This window comes from Bombus vosnesenskii, unplaced genomic scaffold (genome assembly GCF_011952255.1).
Source record: "Bombus vosnesenskii isolate JDL3184/JDL3185 unplaced genomic scaffold, Bvos_JDL3184-5_v1.1 scf7180000013267, whole genome shotgun sequence".
Classification (NCBI taxonomy): Eukaryota; Metazoa; Arthropoda; class Insecta; order Hymenoptera; family Apidae; genus Bombus; species Bombus vosnesenskii.
In genome coordinates this window covers 2,417,760-2,434,221 of record NW_022882927.1, presented here as the reverse complement: position 1 = coordinate 2,434,221, position 16,462 = coordinate 2,417,760, and the positions used below count along the sequence as shown (strand labels likewise).

Below are 16,462 nucleotides of genomic sequence, written 5' to 3'. Positions count from 1 at the left end.
ACACGTTTGTTTAATGGTTCGTTTGTTTGTAATCGACAGTATTCGAATTTCTTATTAAATCACCTTTCAAACCTGCTCTTCGTTTCGCGATTTCTTATTTTTTCATTCAAATGGGGTATGATCCCTGGATAAAAACAATGGGTGGTGGAAAAGGGTAGTGGAAGGGGAGGTGGTGGGGTGGGCGGTGGGGGTGGAAGTGGTAGTCGGCCGATGTGTATCGGTATCAGTGGACAAATGTGGTTTTGAGTGTTGAAGGAATGGTGGTGGCGGCGGTAGTGGGGGTGGAAGTGGTAGTAGTAGTTCTTTTTTTGGCCGATGTATGTATCGGACCATCATCACATTGGGCAAATCGCGGTTTTTCTCATTAGTGTTGCGTGATATTATTTACGGGTTGAATTGGAACTACGATATAATATCGCGGCTTTTTATTAGTGTCGCGAGAGAATGATCACGGTTTGAATTAGATTTGCGACAAAATGCTAATCGTGTTTGCTTTAGAGTTGCCAATTATGATGTCGCGATAGTCTTTTACAATTTTTATTATGAATTTTTAGAACTTCTTAGAAAATTGTACGTGTCATAATTTATCCTATTTTCTATTGTTTAAAATTCGATTATAAAAATGTTAGTTTTTAATTAATTTTGTAGTAATGCAGGTTGCAACGTCAGGATACTTGACGAAGTTTTTTCATATAGTAAATACTAATTTCCATGAATTCGCTTTAAGAGTTAGCTTCGCGATATCATCCTATCGTGATTTCTGATTAATTTTCCTTTTAGCGTTGCGATAATGAATGATCGCGTTTTGTCAAGTAGAGTTGCGTTTATAAAATGCTCAAAATCTACATTTGTCGGAGACTGTTACTGGATCACTCGGATACAGCTACAAGAGCTGTACAAATGTGACCGTTCATCGGTGTTACGTTGTGTGATCCGACGTCAAACAAAGAATCTGTCCCTCGGTCAGGTTACTATCTGGGTAAACCTAATCTTAAGGAACCGCCATAAACACAGCGTTTTTACGATCATGACTTTTAAAATCTTTAACTTGCAACTCGAGAGGTTCCTTAGAATTATTACTCAGCCCTGTAGATTACATAATGAACCGAATATTTCGTACCATATACAGCACTCGGGGGCCGTTTTTACCTGCTAGCGACCTTCAATAGGGGGCGGCCAGCATTAACCCTACCCATCAGTTTTTATCCAATTAAAAGCGATGGCCGTGACCTTGGCTTCCTTTACGAAAATCACAATCAACGAATCCGCTTGCCTTGTGCGCTGGACACACCTATCGCTAGTTTTTCCTCCAAAACTTACTTGCTAGCGACAGTTCTCGCTGAGCACATCTTAACTTGCGATCAAATCTTTGTATTTTCGCAACGATACACGCGATACATTCGCAGACTTGTCGTATTCGAAGTTGTTAGAAATAAAGTGTTATTTCAATTGTTAACCAAGTGTTAATATTAATCAACCACTTCTATTCTCTTAACCGAAATAGGGGATCGACTGAATTCGTGGCGTCGATTGTCTCATCGTAACGGGAATTTACGCCTCTCGTTGACGCGTTATCTCGCGATCGCGTCCCTCCTCGAAACGGTCGAACAATCAGCAACCTCTTAAATGGTTGCACTGGGATATGTCGACCTTCCATTGCATTGAACAAACCGCCTATTTTTTTATTAGCGTTAGCGTTTTTTGTATTAGGAAGAAATGGTATTCGCGTTGATTTTAGTATTGCAAAATATGACAATCGCGATTGTATTTAGCAATTTTAATTAGAAATTGTCAGAATTTCTTTCTTAATACTTATTTCAAGTTTCTTGTTCCCTTTAAAGTAGGATATAGAATTTTATCATCGACTTACAGTATTGAAGTTTGTAGTAGTACGATGTTTCAATCAGCTTTTTCTTCATGTTATAGATATTAATTTTATTTTTGTTTTCGTCGCGTTCATTTTAATTAGTTGCCTGGTTAAAGTTGCGTTGATGAATGATCGCGTCTTTCAAAGTAGTGTTGCGCCTATATCATGCTCATATTTCTCCCATTTGACTGTGGAAGCACCGTTGCTGCTCCTGGATCATCAGATGCAGTTTCACCAGTAGTCCCCTATATGGCTACACTGGACCGTTATTAGTGTTGCGAACATGTAATTATGAGTGCATAGATTAATAGTTACTAGTGTTGTGCAAATAATTAACCGGGGAATTTATCTTTTTCTTTCCTTGTCTCTCAGTCGATAGTAAGTTGATTAATATTGTAAAAATGATAAAGTACTCGTTGCGGTTTGTTTTGAGAATTTTCCTTTATATTTCATAGTTCCATGTAATAAATTAGAGTTGCGAAATAGAATGGATATTCCACTGGATATTCCACTTATTCGTTTACATTGAGGTAAATACTTTGATAGCTCTTCTGGCTATTTAGAATCATTTCTTTTTCAGCATTCTTTATTACCAGAGTGTTTGTAATTGAAAAAATTGCTAAATATGTTGTTTGTTAATAATAAATATTTTTCAAATCGGATGGAGGTACCGTTTTTAAATAATTTCATATTGTATTTAAAAGGAAGTAAAAAATATATCACAATGAAATACTTGGATAACGCAGTTTTGAGAATTTATTTCACTTATTATTGAGTTGATTGCTAATTGTCTGTGATCGCGATTGTCTTATATAGCTAGAAAATTTATCAAGTAGTTCATCGAATCGTAAATCTGAATCGTGTTGCCGATTCGACTTTTCTAGGTGTGATAAAATCAAGGACAATATAAATTCCCTGTGCATAGCGGGGAAAGGACAGGGGTGAAGAGAAAGAGGTAGGGAAATGACGAAAGAGGGCGGGAAGAGGGAAAGGGAAATAGAGAAACGCGTTGAAAGAGAAGGCGAGAAGAACGCGAGATCGAGGACAAGCCAGGGGCACTTCCATTTAAGGCACCCCGCGTGCGATCTCTCGTTTCTCTCGGCGCCACTTTGACACGCATATTCGCGGAACATTTACCATTCAAGTAACACACTTTTCGTGTCGACCAGCTTTCCTCTCTCTACAAAAATTTGAATATAAGTCACATTGACGACATTGCAATCGGGATGGACGAAAATTTATCGTGCAACGAAGTTTCTCATGGCTTTCTTGTTCATGCATTTATTTATTCATATCGTACTTTTACATACATAGTTGCGGGCAATTTCAAATTACCGCAAGTAACTGTAAAACCTCGATTATTAGAATATGGATTAATAAAAATCGTATTTCATATCAAATTTCACCGCCTATTTTTAGAAGAGTTATCCTATTGAACCCGATCAGTTGTTCTCTTTTCAATAATCTTTGCCACCAAGTGACGCCAAAATTAACAAAAACGCACTTGTCGATTTGTCCTATACGTATCCGATTAAAAAATGTCTTGAAAGATCCGTTTAATATTCATATTTATGGAATAATTAAAAAAATGTGATCTCTCGAATGGAAACAAATATATTCGATTGTCCACACGGCGTGTCGTCATAATCGATGTTCTACTGTAGAATATATTGTATTGGAATTAAATATAGAATTACATATATTGTATTAGGTGTCTTTGTCGATCGGCAGGAATCATCTTTTCTTTCCATCGGTCGTCAATTGTTCGTCGATTAAGCAAATTTGCTTATCGGAATAGGCTTCGCGTCGGGATCACTCAAATCCAACGTGTAGCCTAGCACCTTTGAGGTATTCATAGTGGGGTCGTAAATTCTTTCCACGTGTCGAAGAATGTCGCCCACGATTTTATCCGTGCTCTCGCGAACGTACGGTTTTCCGTCCGAGGTGCGACCAGAATGAACGATCTTCATTCCATCGTTGTTAGATATAATCACGTTATTGCCTCCAATTTTGTGCACCGAAGCTGGACCATGAGCTAGAACAGTTTCATTATCTTATTGAAGAGCACGGGGAAAGAACATGATATTGCAATTTTAAGATTCAACATGCTACAAGAACATAATGCAACGAAAAGCGTAACTGGATCCATAACGACAGATTTTGCGCGAAACATATTTCATAGTCGTTGACATTAAGACATAGACACGATAATTAATTTATGCGATTATTCGAGTTGCGTATAAATAGACGTAATCTTAGTTTTGAACGTATCGCTTACTTAATTAGGAAGATATTTCAAAAAGTGAAACGATTAGACGCGCGATGCAAATATTGCGATTAGATAAAAAATTCGATCGCCTTGAAAAGCGAAGAGAGAACGGATCTCTTTGTCGATAGTGAAAGGAACGTTTACGTTAACGTTTAACTGTAATTGGTGTAATTTTCCAGCATTGAGTCGAAGAAAGAACTTGAAAAGGTCGAGTAATCCGTTTATCGCGTACGGTAGAACTACATCCATTGGATGTAGTTCTACCGTATTCAGATTCCATCTGAATCCATTGGGACATTAATTTGCGTGTCTAGGGCTTATAGATGTAAGTAGTAGAAGTTTACTGATTCCTCCCACTACCTGATCGCTTGTTCACGTAGTAGTTCACTTTCAGGTAGACATAATAGTCATCATCGGGGAATTACTCATGCCTATTACGCAGGAAATCACATTACTCATAGCTGTAAGGACTAAATTATGTACCGAATGCATTCGTGGCAAGTATTCTTACATCGTTTGAGAATTATGCGTGTACAATGCCTACAAAAAGTATTTCTGCGCCAAAAGTGTAAGTACAATTCTACTTACTGTAGCATTTACATACCATTTAATTAGATGCAACTACATAAAATTTAGTATCATTTAGTAGTACTTTCATATCGCTACAAAAATTTGATACTATGAAAATGCAGCGTAGAATTTGATTAATAAAAGCGCTCCGTTGCTTCATTTGCCAAGAATGCTCTTTGTAGCGCATTGTATAACTGATTATGTAGTATTAAAAAAAAAAAAAAAGAAAACAAAATGTGCAAAAGCTCATTTGATGGAACGTTAATTAAAATTTTGTCCCAACAACTACTTGATTTGAGTGGAATTCCACCGTACCTAATTCTTCGTTCAGTTTTTCCGTTACCCGATGAATCTGTGCCGAGTTTGCTTGCACCGTTTCTTGTATCCGTTGATTCAGTTGCATTACGTTGTGCTGAATGTTTCTATTCAGCGCCCCGATATTCTCGTGGAGACCTCTCAGCCAATCCGTTCCCGCGTATACTTGTCCACTGGACCTGCTACCAATCGAAGTGCGCGTTACTTCAAAATAATGCACGCTGTGACCACGTAATTTCTCGCACGCACGAAGAAAACGCCGGAGAAAGTTGGCTTTAATAAAAACATACATTGCGACCATAGTTGGGACTAATACACCGCATTGACACTTATCGAAACTTCACGAATTTTGACGCTATATCGTATGTGGTATTTTATCCAAAGACGTACAACTTCGCTGATATAATCGTGATAGTTGGCGTCCGTACTAATGACATTTCAAAGTATTTTGCATAGGAAAAACACTCTTATATGTATATGTATATTCGTGAAAAATTTCTAGAAATGTTCAAAGACATTCGTGAACAGTTGTAGGTATCGATAAAAATTGGTAGCTCTTTGATATTTACTTGATCGATACTTGTACGAAAGTGTGGATACCAATACGAAGTTTTAAAAGTTGAAGTTTCAAAAGTAAAGATAAAATTTTCGAAGCTTTCGGATGTTTATAACTTATGAAATCATCTATTTCGGTATTCGTAAAGTATTTGATAAATATTCGGTTGCTGTTGGATCGATGGATAAATTGATATACCTGTTGCTCCATCAGATATCGGTATCGATACTGAAAATTAATGCTAACCCGCGATTTCGATACCTTTTAATGGACTAAGTACTCGGATATCGAATTATTCGAGCGTCAATATGTATCGTAATAGTCCCACCGCTAATTGCGTCCATAAGCCGCTGAACCGGCTATCGATCGACTAACCTGCACAACATCACCGTAACGACCATCGCTGCGCAAAATACGCTGATTCGTCCTCTCATCTTTGCTTTCCGGCTTTTACAGTCTTTCTTCTGGTTCTCTGGTTCTCTGGTTCTCTGGTTATTCCGTATTGTTCGTAAGAGCACAAAGCGATCAGTGCATCACCCACGCGAGTTAAAGCGAGAATCGCGTAATCCTGGGATCACGGAAAGTAAAGCACGACTGTGAGGCGCGCAATAGAAGCCTTTCTTTCCCCCTTCAAATCTCTATCCGTGTTAACGTTCAAACCATTACCTTTCGTTGGCTGTGCGCGCCGCGTCATCAAGAATTACGTATTTATCGACCGCGATTCTACGCGCATCATCCACTGTCGACGACTATGCGCGGTATCGTGGTAGACGGTATCGACCAGAGACATCGCTCGCAATCAGTTAAAAAAGAATCAGCGAATCCATTCTATCTGTCAATGCTGAGCTAAACTGAATTCAAGCTCGGCATTGACGTAACGCGAATCAAGTACACTCGTATCCGTAAGTTACTCGACACTTGCTTATTTCGGGGAAAATTATTCCTAAGAATACGACTTTCTCACTTGACTTTACTCGTCGCTCATTCTTCATTCGTTGTTTACTCGGTCAAATGAAAATATTCACGATTTTTATACTGTGAAATAATCTATTGTATATATCGCGAGACGAAGTTAGCATTTACGTGAAATATTGAAACTACGCAATGTCAAAAATACGTATGCTTCTTGACAATCGTTTTGCCTAAAATACGATAAATTAATGAGCTTATTCGCAACAACAAGCTCGTTTTCCTTCTATCCTGCTCGTCAGTTGCAGGCGTGCGTATAACGTTGCTTCCGCTCGTGAACAAATCTGGTCGGTATGGACTTGGCATAAATAATAAAAATCGACGAACTGAAGAAGCGATTTGATTTATTACTTGTAATCATTACAGTACACGCTGACTGTACTTGTTCCTGGAATCGCGAAACGATGCAACCAAGTCCTTGACAAGATCGCGTTATAACACTCATGTGTATGCCTCTCTGTGAGACGTCCGAGTTGGATAAGAGGGCGTAAGGTTATCTACGGAAATGAAACGTTCGTCGAAAAACTCATAATATCGACATAATAGAATCGACGGAAGAAACAAACATTACGCCGGGTTCACATTGACCCGAGCTACTTCCTGAATATCTTCCTGAACCGTTCGCCAGTTGTTCGGGCAGCTCGCAGGTAGTTCGCGTACTGTTCACCAACGGAAGCAACATCGTATTCCCACTTTGAAGCTCGATAGTTCGCGAAAAGGACGCCAGCTGATACCGAGCATTTTGTAAGATGTTGGCAAACGTTTTATAGTCGTTCTATGATTTTCTTACGAATATTGCATGTAACAAATTCCCAAAATCTAGAAAAATATTTCAAGTACTGCACCGTGTTCGTTTGATGCAAACACATGAGTCAACTATTACGTTTGACGAACAGTTCTGTTTATCATTTATTCGCATACTGCGCGAAATATGCTTGTGTTACGTAAAGTGGACACGAACATGATACACGTACGAACATCTTGTCTCCGAACGCTGTTCATCGACTGTTCGCTAATTCGCGCGTCTTTAAAGAACGAGAAAGAACGGTTCGTAGGTATCGCGTCGACGCAACAATCAGGATTTTTCTATTATTAGATCATCGTGATCGGTCGATGATGGTTGAAAAACGTCAGAATGGAAAAAATACGAGATGATCGCGGCGATTCGAACGAAAGGAGATGTATCGCCGTGATAGAAAGGGGGAGACTCGGTTCGGGGGAGTGACGAACATGGGTCGAACGCGGTGGGAGACGACGTTGAAGAAGAGGACGGGTCTGGTTGACCCACGGGGCAGAAACTGGTTTCGGATTCGGATTCGGATTACGCGGCCGTTCCGAAACCGTTCTCGCGTACACATACGCTCGAGGCCACGACGCATCGACCCCCCACACGACCACTCCTACGGTAAACGCGCTTCTTTCATCCTCACGACCTTGAACCTTCTTTTCCATCTTCTTCTCCTTTTCCCCTTCCCCTATGTTTCTCCTTTCTCTGCCCTTCGATCGCGTTGAAAAAATATAAACTGCGTTTCTTCTGGTGCATTCTATGCATCTTTGTACACGTTGGTATGCACAGTTATCCGTCAGGCAGTCTGAGACAGCGTGGCTGTTCCCTGTCGATTTAAGCGGTTTGTCGACCGTCGTTCTTTCTAAATTCCACTTCGTAAGCAACAAAATCCTATAATACGAGAATCGTAGGTTCAGAAAAATTGTGTCAATTGCGAACTGTCAGAGTCAAATTCGAAGTTTACTGGTCCCGATGGTAAAGCAGTACTGTTCGTGATATTTACCTTTGCACGGAAACGTTTAATGTAAAAGAATAATATGATGAATTTCCTCAGATTTTATTACATTTCCGAAATTTTACTTATTTTCTCGGAAGCCTCGAGTCGACTTACTGATAATCGTCCATTAAAAATTAAATCCAACCAATCCATGGTACCCATATCTTTGTTTCGATATGACCACAAAGGGTTAATATCTCGTTCCCACTCCCTTCCTCGTTTCTCTTCGGACCCTCGCCCATCTGTTCTTTCCTTTGCTTACAAACACGAACGCTTCCCGACCTCTTTCATCCGTCCGTTTTACGTCCGATGTCATGTAGGCAGCAGGTAGCAAACAAACTCGAATCGTAAACGGCGTAATCGTCTCATTCCTTCCTCTTTCCACTCTGTCGTCCCGATCGAGCAAGCAAATCCACCGTCCGATCTCGAGGCAAGAGAGAGAGAGAGAGAGAGAGGAAAAGGGTGAGAGAAGGAAGAAGAGAAAACTCGACCAAGCCGCTTCGTTGGAAGGATGATCGACCTTGGACGATTTGGCCTTCGAATAGGGTGGCCGGTCGTCCTTTGTCGAGGACGAGATGGGCGCCCTGGTGCGTATACAAATGCGTTTCTATCTCTCTCTCTCTCTCTCACGGACGCTTGTTTCCAAACAAGGCGAGTATAACAAGAAAAGTTCGCAAGATCTGTCCAGTTATTTTGAGGCAAAGTCAAGTAAAAAAAGTGTACGATATCCGTAAAAGTAGAGAAAAAGGGAGAAAAGTGAAGGAAGAAAAGGACAGAAAAGGAAGGTAGGGAGTGAAAGGAAATTCTGGAGAAAATATGGGAAAGCAAACTGGACAAAAGAGAAGAAAGGAGAAGATATAGGAAACCATGGGGACAAGGAGAAAAAGGAGAAAAGAACTGAAAAACCGAGAAATATGAGAAAGGAAGGGACGATAGGGCCGTAGTGGAGTCCCCTACGGTAGAAAGAGATCGACGGTCGAGAAGTTCGGAAGCAGCGCTGCTGGTCTGTCGGCCATCTAGGGAGAATCGAAGAAAACTGCAAAGTGGTCTTTCCAGTGGGGACCTCGTGTATACTATACGCGTATGGGGTTCAAAAGAACGAACCACGGTAGTGGGGAGGTTGTACGACGAGCGACGGTGCCTCAGTGTTCTCGCGGCAGTCGAGACGCATGTGCGTTATGTAATGTGAAGTTGTTGTTTGTGTTTCCAACCTAACCTAATATACATTGAAACCCACGTTGCTTTTTTCCCTTTTCTCCCTACTTGCCATAAAACGTTGGCGCTCGTTACTTAAATCGCAAATTGCGAATTGAAAGAGCGCATCTTTTACGAAAAGTTTCGCGTCCAAATCTTCGAACGCGAGATCAGACCTCTTCTCGATAATCCGGAGCTCGAAACGTATCACAGGACGACTTTATCATGTGGAGGACAGAAGAGAAGGATATGTCGGTAGAATCCATGGATACGTGATTGGTTACCTCCCCTCGAAATCTGTGTAAGTGTATACGCATACGTATAGATTGTATGGTTTAACTTGACCACTTTACGAGCGACGCGAGTATATATTATTATTTGTCGCGCGTTAATCGTCCCGGTTAACGGCTCGTCTATTCGGGTCTCGTCCTCTCCAATGTCGCTCTTACCGTAGAAAGTATAGACTGCGGTATAACTGCATCTTACCATGGAACAACCATGTAAACATCTAAATACTATGCAAATGAAATAAAAAAGCCTCTGTAGGATATTTCCTTCTTATTTTCATTCGATATCTCAATTGCTTCTATCGATATTGAGGATTGTGCCAGAATGACGTTAATTGGTTCAAAAAAATGAACAACATGATTTATGGTCTTTGTCGTCAAATTTTTTTCGAATTTTCCAGTTTATCGGTATTTTTTGAAATGGCAGTGTTGTACATATTTTTTATGTATTAGTCGATCCATAGTTTTGAGTTGTACAGTGTGTACACTCTGCGACGAGGAGTATGTTGCACGCAAGATTGCTTAAGTACTCGTTTCGCGTTTTTCTCTACGATCAGTATGACGTACACCGGTATAATTACTTTTCGATGATTCGAGATTAACCTAGACTTGCCTATTACGTACTTTAGGAAGCACGCATGAATGATCGCAGATAAATTTTTCTATCTACTTTGCGACATTTTTTAGTTTAATAAGCATGCAACAGAAACGAGAAATCACGCGTGTACCAGTAACAACGAGTATTTCGTAGTTCCCTCAAATTAAAAATCTTTCCCAATGATGGAAAATGTAAATGCTGTACCGTTGAAAGCCGGGGAAAAGCTTGGAAACAAATTATGCGATTTCAGAGTACCGGACATAAACACGATACGACGAGACGAGACGAAATTGAAAGAAAAGAGGAGAAAGAGAAGGAAGAAGGAGGGAAAATTGTGTTGGGTCCGAAAGCCAGAGGAAATTCATATGTGTGGCGCGCACAAGAGAGCGTCGCTGTCCACTCACGGCATGAATTATTTATTTATCGAACCGCTTGTTGTTTTTTAATTTTCGTTACGAAAGCGATCGTGAAATAAGAAGAAGGATAGAATTATAATAGTAATCGTAGCAAAAATTTCTCCGTCTGTTTCTCTATTTTATTCGTTTAGATTAATTCGTTACCGTAGAAAAAATACAAAATGCATACAAGGATGCAAGCTTGTATAGAAATAAAAATACATATTGCGGGAATTTTGCACAAGTTTAGGGACGAAAGACGCGTTTACAAAAATTGAAGAATGCGAGATGTATTTCCAGCCTAAGAGAAATCGAACGCCGACCTGATTTCTTGCGAGAAGAAAATCGAGGAAAAATTCCACGTTAACACGCGTTCGATAGATTCGAACGAATCGTGGTACATGGAACGCGCGTCGAACGCAGCTTCTCGATTCGATGGGTTTTTTCGAGGTCGAAGAAACAGAGAGGTAGTTTACGAGGCATTTTAACGATTCGTTGCATCTCTCGTCACGCATTGCCCATGAAACGCACGCGAGTCGTGTCGTTTCGTTTCTTTCGGTCACGTACGACGCGTTGGGTCCTTGTTTCTGATAATGTTTTGTCCTGGCTCGCCTACCAACGACTAGGCTCTCTCGGTAATTTGACGATATAATTGAAGAGGAATAATTTTCCTTGCCGTTTATCGAATCCTGTTTACGAAAGTTAACGCTGACAATAGATAAGACTTGTGTTTCTTCTAATGGAAACATCTCGATCACTTCGGAGAAATCATTACATAAACGTACGATTAATCCAAAGTGTATAGCTGCACATGTCAATTTAAATTCACGGTATATGCAAGTGAAACGAAGGCGATGCTATCGCACGACGTAAGATGAAAATCACAGATAAGAAGATTGCGTTGGTAGATTCATTTACGAGAGAGTCGAATTTGAAAACTTGTCGAGTACACGTAAATTTGCTTTAATCTACAGCTAGACAGTATTAATCGACAGAAGATTATTCTACGTGCGACGATCTATGAAGGTATTTAAAACGTAACATAGAAAACTGTCATTCGTATATTATGTGCGTTTTCATTTTGAAATTCGTTGGCAAAATTTGTAGCCGGTGTATATAGAAGTTAAAAATTAGTATAGAATGCTGGTTTTAACTCCCGATCAGTCAGAGTCAACGTTAAAAGACGTTTCAATTAATTTACATCCTCCAATACCGTTTCTATCTGTTAATGAAGAACAATATACCGGTTAATAATAATAATAATAATAATAATGGTTATGAAGGAGAATTTTAAAGATTTGCTAAATATCCGGTCATCGAGAATTAAACGTTTTATTATACTCGATTTCCGTCTTATTTCGAGCCATGGTATCTCCTGGACTTGACGAGTAGCACGTGAGTTTAGGCTCACGGTGTACAACTACACCGTAAATATACTCTTGGAAGTTTAAAATATACATTCAATCCTCGAGATTATCGAGTTTGTCCAAAGGTTTCGAAGCACGTAGACTCGTTGACGAATGGAAAAAGGGCAAAGGTTCCTTCGTTTGAAAGGAAGCGAAGGTGCGGGTGAGAATCTCCGTTTTCGCGGCAGGGTTCCCACTCGTTTTGGATGGTCAAACGGATCGGAGCAACTTCTCCTCACGCGGACCGAAACAACGATCCGTATAAGGAGCTGGCCCACTACCTCTCTCGTGCTCGTTCGTTCGACGTCCGGTCGAACACACACACACACGGTACTCTTGCGAATCGTTTCTCTGCGAGTAAAAGCTATCCACTTGGGTTCCGTGTCGTCTGCCGTCTTGTCTCGTTTCTTCTCGTGCTGTTTAGTATCAAGTGAGATTGGTTCGCCATGTATCCGCTCTAAATTACGATTCGAATCTTCAGGTCCGCGTTCCGTACACGCTCGAAATCGCACTTTCTCGCCTGCGGCAAGGCAGCGCCAATGGTCACCTTGCTGGTGTTTAATTGTATATACGTAAGCTGATTTAACACGTCGACGTTGACCATAGCGTCAGAAGGAAATTCTGTTAAGCAGGGATTGGCTTTCATTTAAGTTTGATAAATGTAAGAATTTATGGCTAGCCTGTTTAGCATCGAGACATTTTTTTTTTTCGATAGTGGAGAAAATTTCTGGTTTTGTTAATTATATTGCCTGGTAATATAATTACATATATCTCGTATAGCAGTGTTAGATAGTTTGATACGCATTCATCTACGTACACTCGTCGAGACTAATGCGAGAAGAAGAAAGTGGCTTGTCGCGATTAGAATAGTATTGTTTATTAGTTGTAACTAGAAATATCGCTATTATTTTAATTTTATGTCCTAATTCATTTATGCAGCAAGGATTAACTAGTTATTGGTAAAGTTAATCTTAGATTTGAATGCATTATATTCCTTTTGCATAGATATCAAAGAATATGTCGTTATTGATTGCTACAGAATATTTGGCCCGCGATTAAAAAAAAATTCGAGTCTGAAAGAGATATCACAGCGAAGCTCGTAAAAGACTTAAGAAAGACGTTAAATATAAAACGTATAACGCAATTAATGTCTAAGTTCTGTTTGGATTGAAATTGAAAGTATGTATTTTTCCGTATCTGATATTGGAAATGCAGAAAGTGTCGAAGATAAAGAAGTAAACGAGAAACTTTCTGGAAAAAGTACCAATAAAACGAAATGGTGAGTAGACTCAATTACTTTGGAAGCTTTGCTTTCGGTTATTTCGTAACAGCTATCTGTATATAAATCTGTAATTGTAGTAATCCTTATACAACTTGAACCGAAACACGAAAATATTTTAAAAATATCCAAGATATACTCGTTATAGTATCCAACGAATGGAATGAATCCCTGTTTAGGTTCTTCTATTCTTTTATTTACGTTTATAAAAATACGAATTCCAACAAATACCATCCGCAATTTATCATACAGTTATAGACTCTTTTTTTAGAATGTGCGTCAGTTATTTTCTAATTCTCTTATTCCTAATTTTTCGTCATTTTTGTCAGTCACCAAAGCTGTAAAAAAACCTTCGGTTAATCAAAGATTGAGTTAAGTTAAGAGTTTCGTAATCGAAACAAGCATCTGTAGTGAGACATTAACAGAAATCCTGACGAAAAACAGGTGAGGTGATCGCGTGACAGAGCTGTCATCCAAATGAACCACCTTGACGCCAACTCGACCGATTTCTTTCAAAGCTCTCACCCTCTATGAGAGAGAGAGAGAGAGAGAGAGAGAGAGAGAGAGAGAAAGAGACGGAACAGACGAAGCAGCAGAAGGCAAAAGATCGTTGGAGAGGAGTGGTTGGTTGCCGTGAATGGCTTCTTTGTCGAGTTCCTCTGCTACGCGACTCTTCAACCAGAAGGAAGAACAAAACTTTTCTTCTGTCGAGTTGATGAAGCTTTCACGAAGTTTTCAACGTACTACGAGCCCGATATCTGCCTTTGCGCGACATTACACATAATTTGCCTTTATCGTTCTCCCTTGACCGTTCTATCGATGATTTCCCGATAAGCCGTGACTTGACTCGATAACTCTCCTCGATAAATTTCCTCGGCAGACAGCGATCGAGACAGTAGAATGCTGTGGAAATTGTAGAGAGAATACGTTTCGATAAACTATTCCGAAAGCGAGGTGCGCAATCCGAGGGAAATTTATCGCATGGCCAGACTGTTTGACGCCGTTTTCCATTTATCGATCCGAGGAGACGATGGTTAGTTCACAATATGTTTTTATTCGTTTTATATCTTGTGTTCGTGTTGCAATGCTGCGAGATATTATAAGATGAAGTTTCCATAAATCGCGCTCCATTTTTTATTCCTCGAACGTCGATTAGCTGAACTCTTGTCAAACTAGACTAAACTTGTCAAACCGAACCATTCTACGATAGACAGTCGTTATACATAAAAACCAGCGATGAGAAACGCGAACAATCACATTTCTCGATTTTTCCAAGTCATCTTTATTATTCGATACGTTGTAAAGTAATTCCATATCGGAACTGACGACAGTTTTGCTGAACGTTTCTCAGAAAACATTGTGAATAATTTATCTCCTATCTTCGAAACACGTACGTACATTTCTGAATCTATCGGCTGATTTCTTTCTCCAACTGTTTCGTACTATATATACTTCTTTTTAGCTGTCAAATGATACAATAGTGAAAAAACCGATAGAAATGGACTTATTATTCTTTTTGCGTGTCATCTTCCTACAGTATCGTTTCTTTAATCATATAGGTCATCCCTACTACGCGTTCTGTTTTTATAATAAATTCCCAAAATATAGAACGAACGTAAGATAGCGAATTGTAAATTTCGGCCGTCATTTTCTAATTTATCGCGTCTCGATTTATCCGGGCTATCTCGGTTCCAGCGAAGCCGATCGTCGATCGAGATCTCGCTATATTTCGCTCGAAAAATCATGTATTTTTGGTAGAAATCGCATTCGATTGCTTCGGTACGGTATCAACGAGAAGCTGTATACGTTCTTTCGCACGACACGCGATGGTGGTAACCGCAACCGTGTAGAGGTCGAGTCGATAGCACGCCCTCGTGTTATCTGCAGTGTTAAGCGAACGACCGATCGTCGAACCACCTGTTTCCACTCAATCTCAGCGAGCCACCACCCTGAATGTTGAATCACGATAACGGAGAAAATCTTAAAAATCAGATGCGACGTGATAATGGCAAGGTGTGTGAAATCAAACGAAATACAGTGGCTACGAAAAACGTTGGTGTGTACCTTTCTTCTTCAACGAAGATACTACGCATCATTTTCATAACATGGGACTTTTGCAGCGATATAAAATCTAATAAGCAGTACATATGCAAATATAATTTAAAGCAGCGCTTTTTAAACCTTTTCCATTCTCCATTTTGCCCGGGAAAATTTTACGGGACCGCAGTTACGTACATAAAAAGGTAGACTTTTCAATCGTCAATGACGAAGATGTCGTTTTGCGATAGATCAGTGCGTTTAAGGCCATTTTCATCCTAATTTCAAACGGAGACTCGTTTATACGATTTTTTAGAAAGCTAGTGTTTTATACGTATATGGATATCAATAACTCGATGAATTCTACACGCTTCTCACCCCATATGCGATCACGATACGTACTTTTAAGAAGCCCTGATTTAGACTGCACATTTTTATGCAATTTCCTACTTTTATTAACGTAATTAAAGAAATGCAACCTACGTAAATATTTATTTCTCCCATTAAATATCGTGAAAAGTATTTGGAATATTTTTCATATTATGTGCATTTCTGCGTGTTGAAATTTTCCATAAATACGTAAGAATCCGTAGTCCGGTTACAATAAATACAACAGTAGCGAGTGCAAGTAAAAAAACCATAGAAACGAAACGAGATTTCCAAGGAATCCGCGGCTGTAAGGTCAAAATTGGAATTAAAATTGGAAATTGAGATCGCGGTCTCGGCCGTGGCCACTGAGATGCCGATCTCGGAGGAGAGCGCTCCGACGATGCGGCAGCCTCCGTCGAGGTAAGTCGCGACCGTGTTACCATGTTTGGCGACCCGCTCCCATAAAATTTCTCGCAAGCCGGTCGCGCGCGCGTCCGACTACACGCAGCTATGTACGCTTCGCTCCTCCGACTAGCAACCTACTCTACTACCGGCTCGAGATAAATC

General features: G+C 39.9%; 2 protein-coding genes across 4 annotated transcripts in view; one reads left to right on the top strand and one right to left on the bottom strand.

The window, feature by feature from the left end:
• Positions 1-3,405: 3,405 nt before the first annotated feature.
• LOC117230630 lies at positions 3,406-6,356 on the bottom strand. 2 transcript variants are annotated; one of them, XM_033488243.1, is made up of 3 exons: positions 5,953-6,356; positions 5,022-5,203; positions 3,406-3,902 (listed from the first exon to the last, which is right to left on the bottom strand). In XM_033488243.1, exons 1-3 carry the CDS (start codon positions 6,009-6,011, stop codon positions 3,640-3,642), a joined length of 504 nt encoding a protein of 167 aa, XP_033344134.1. In that variant the 5' UTR covers positions 6,012-6,356; the 3' UTR covers positions 3,406-3,639. The 2 variants fall into 2 exon arrangements, with proteins under 2 accessions (XP_033344134.1, XP_033344135.1); XM_033488244.1 differs by having other exon boundaries at positions 5,022-5,200; positions 5,953-6,299.
• A 2,972-nt stretch (positions 6,357-9,328) lies between these two features.
• Positions 9,329-16,462, top strand: part of LOC117230522 (semaphorin-5A) — a 26,702-nt gene continuing 19,568 nt past the window's right edge. The window contains exon 1 of one of the 2 annotated variants that reach the window (XM_033488092.1): positions 9,329-9,825. Coding sequence is in view for 1 of the 2 variants with exons in the window: in XM_033488091.1 (XP_033343982.1) it covers positions 14,520-14,522 (3 nt within the window). In the remaining variant the exon portion in view is untranslated. Of the gene's footprint in view, positions 9,826-14,111; positions 14,523-16,462 lie in introns of those variants that run through there. The other variant, XM_033488091.1, reaches the window with a different exon arrangement.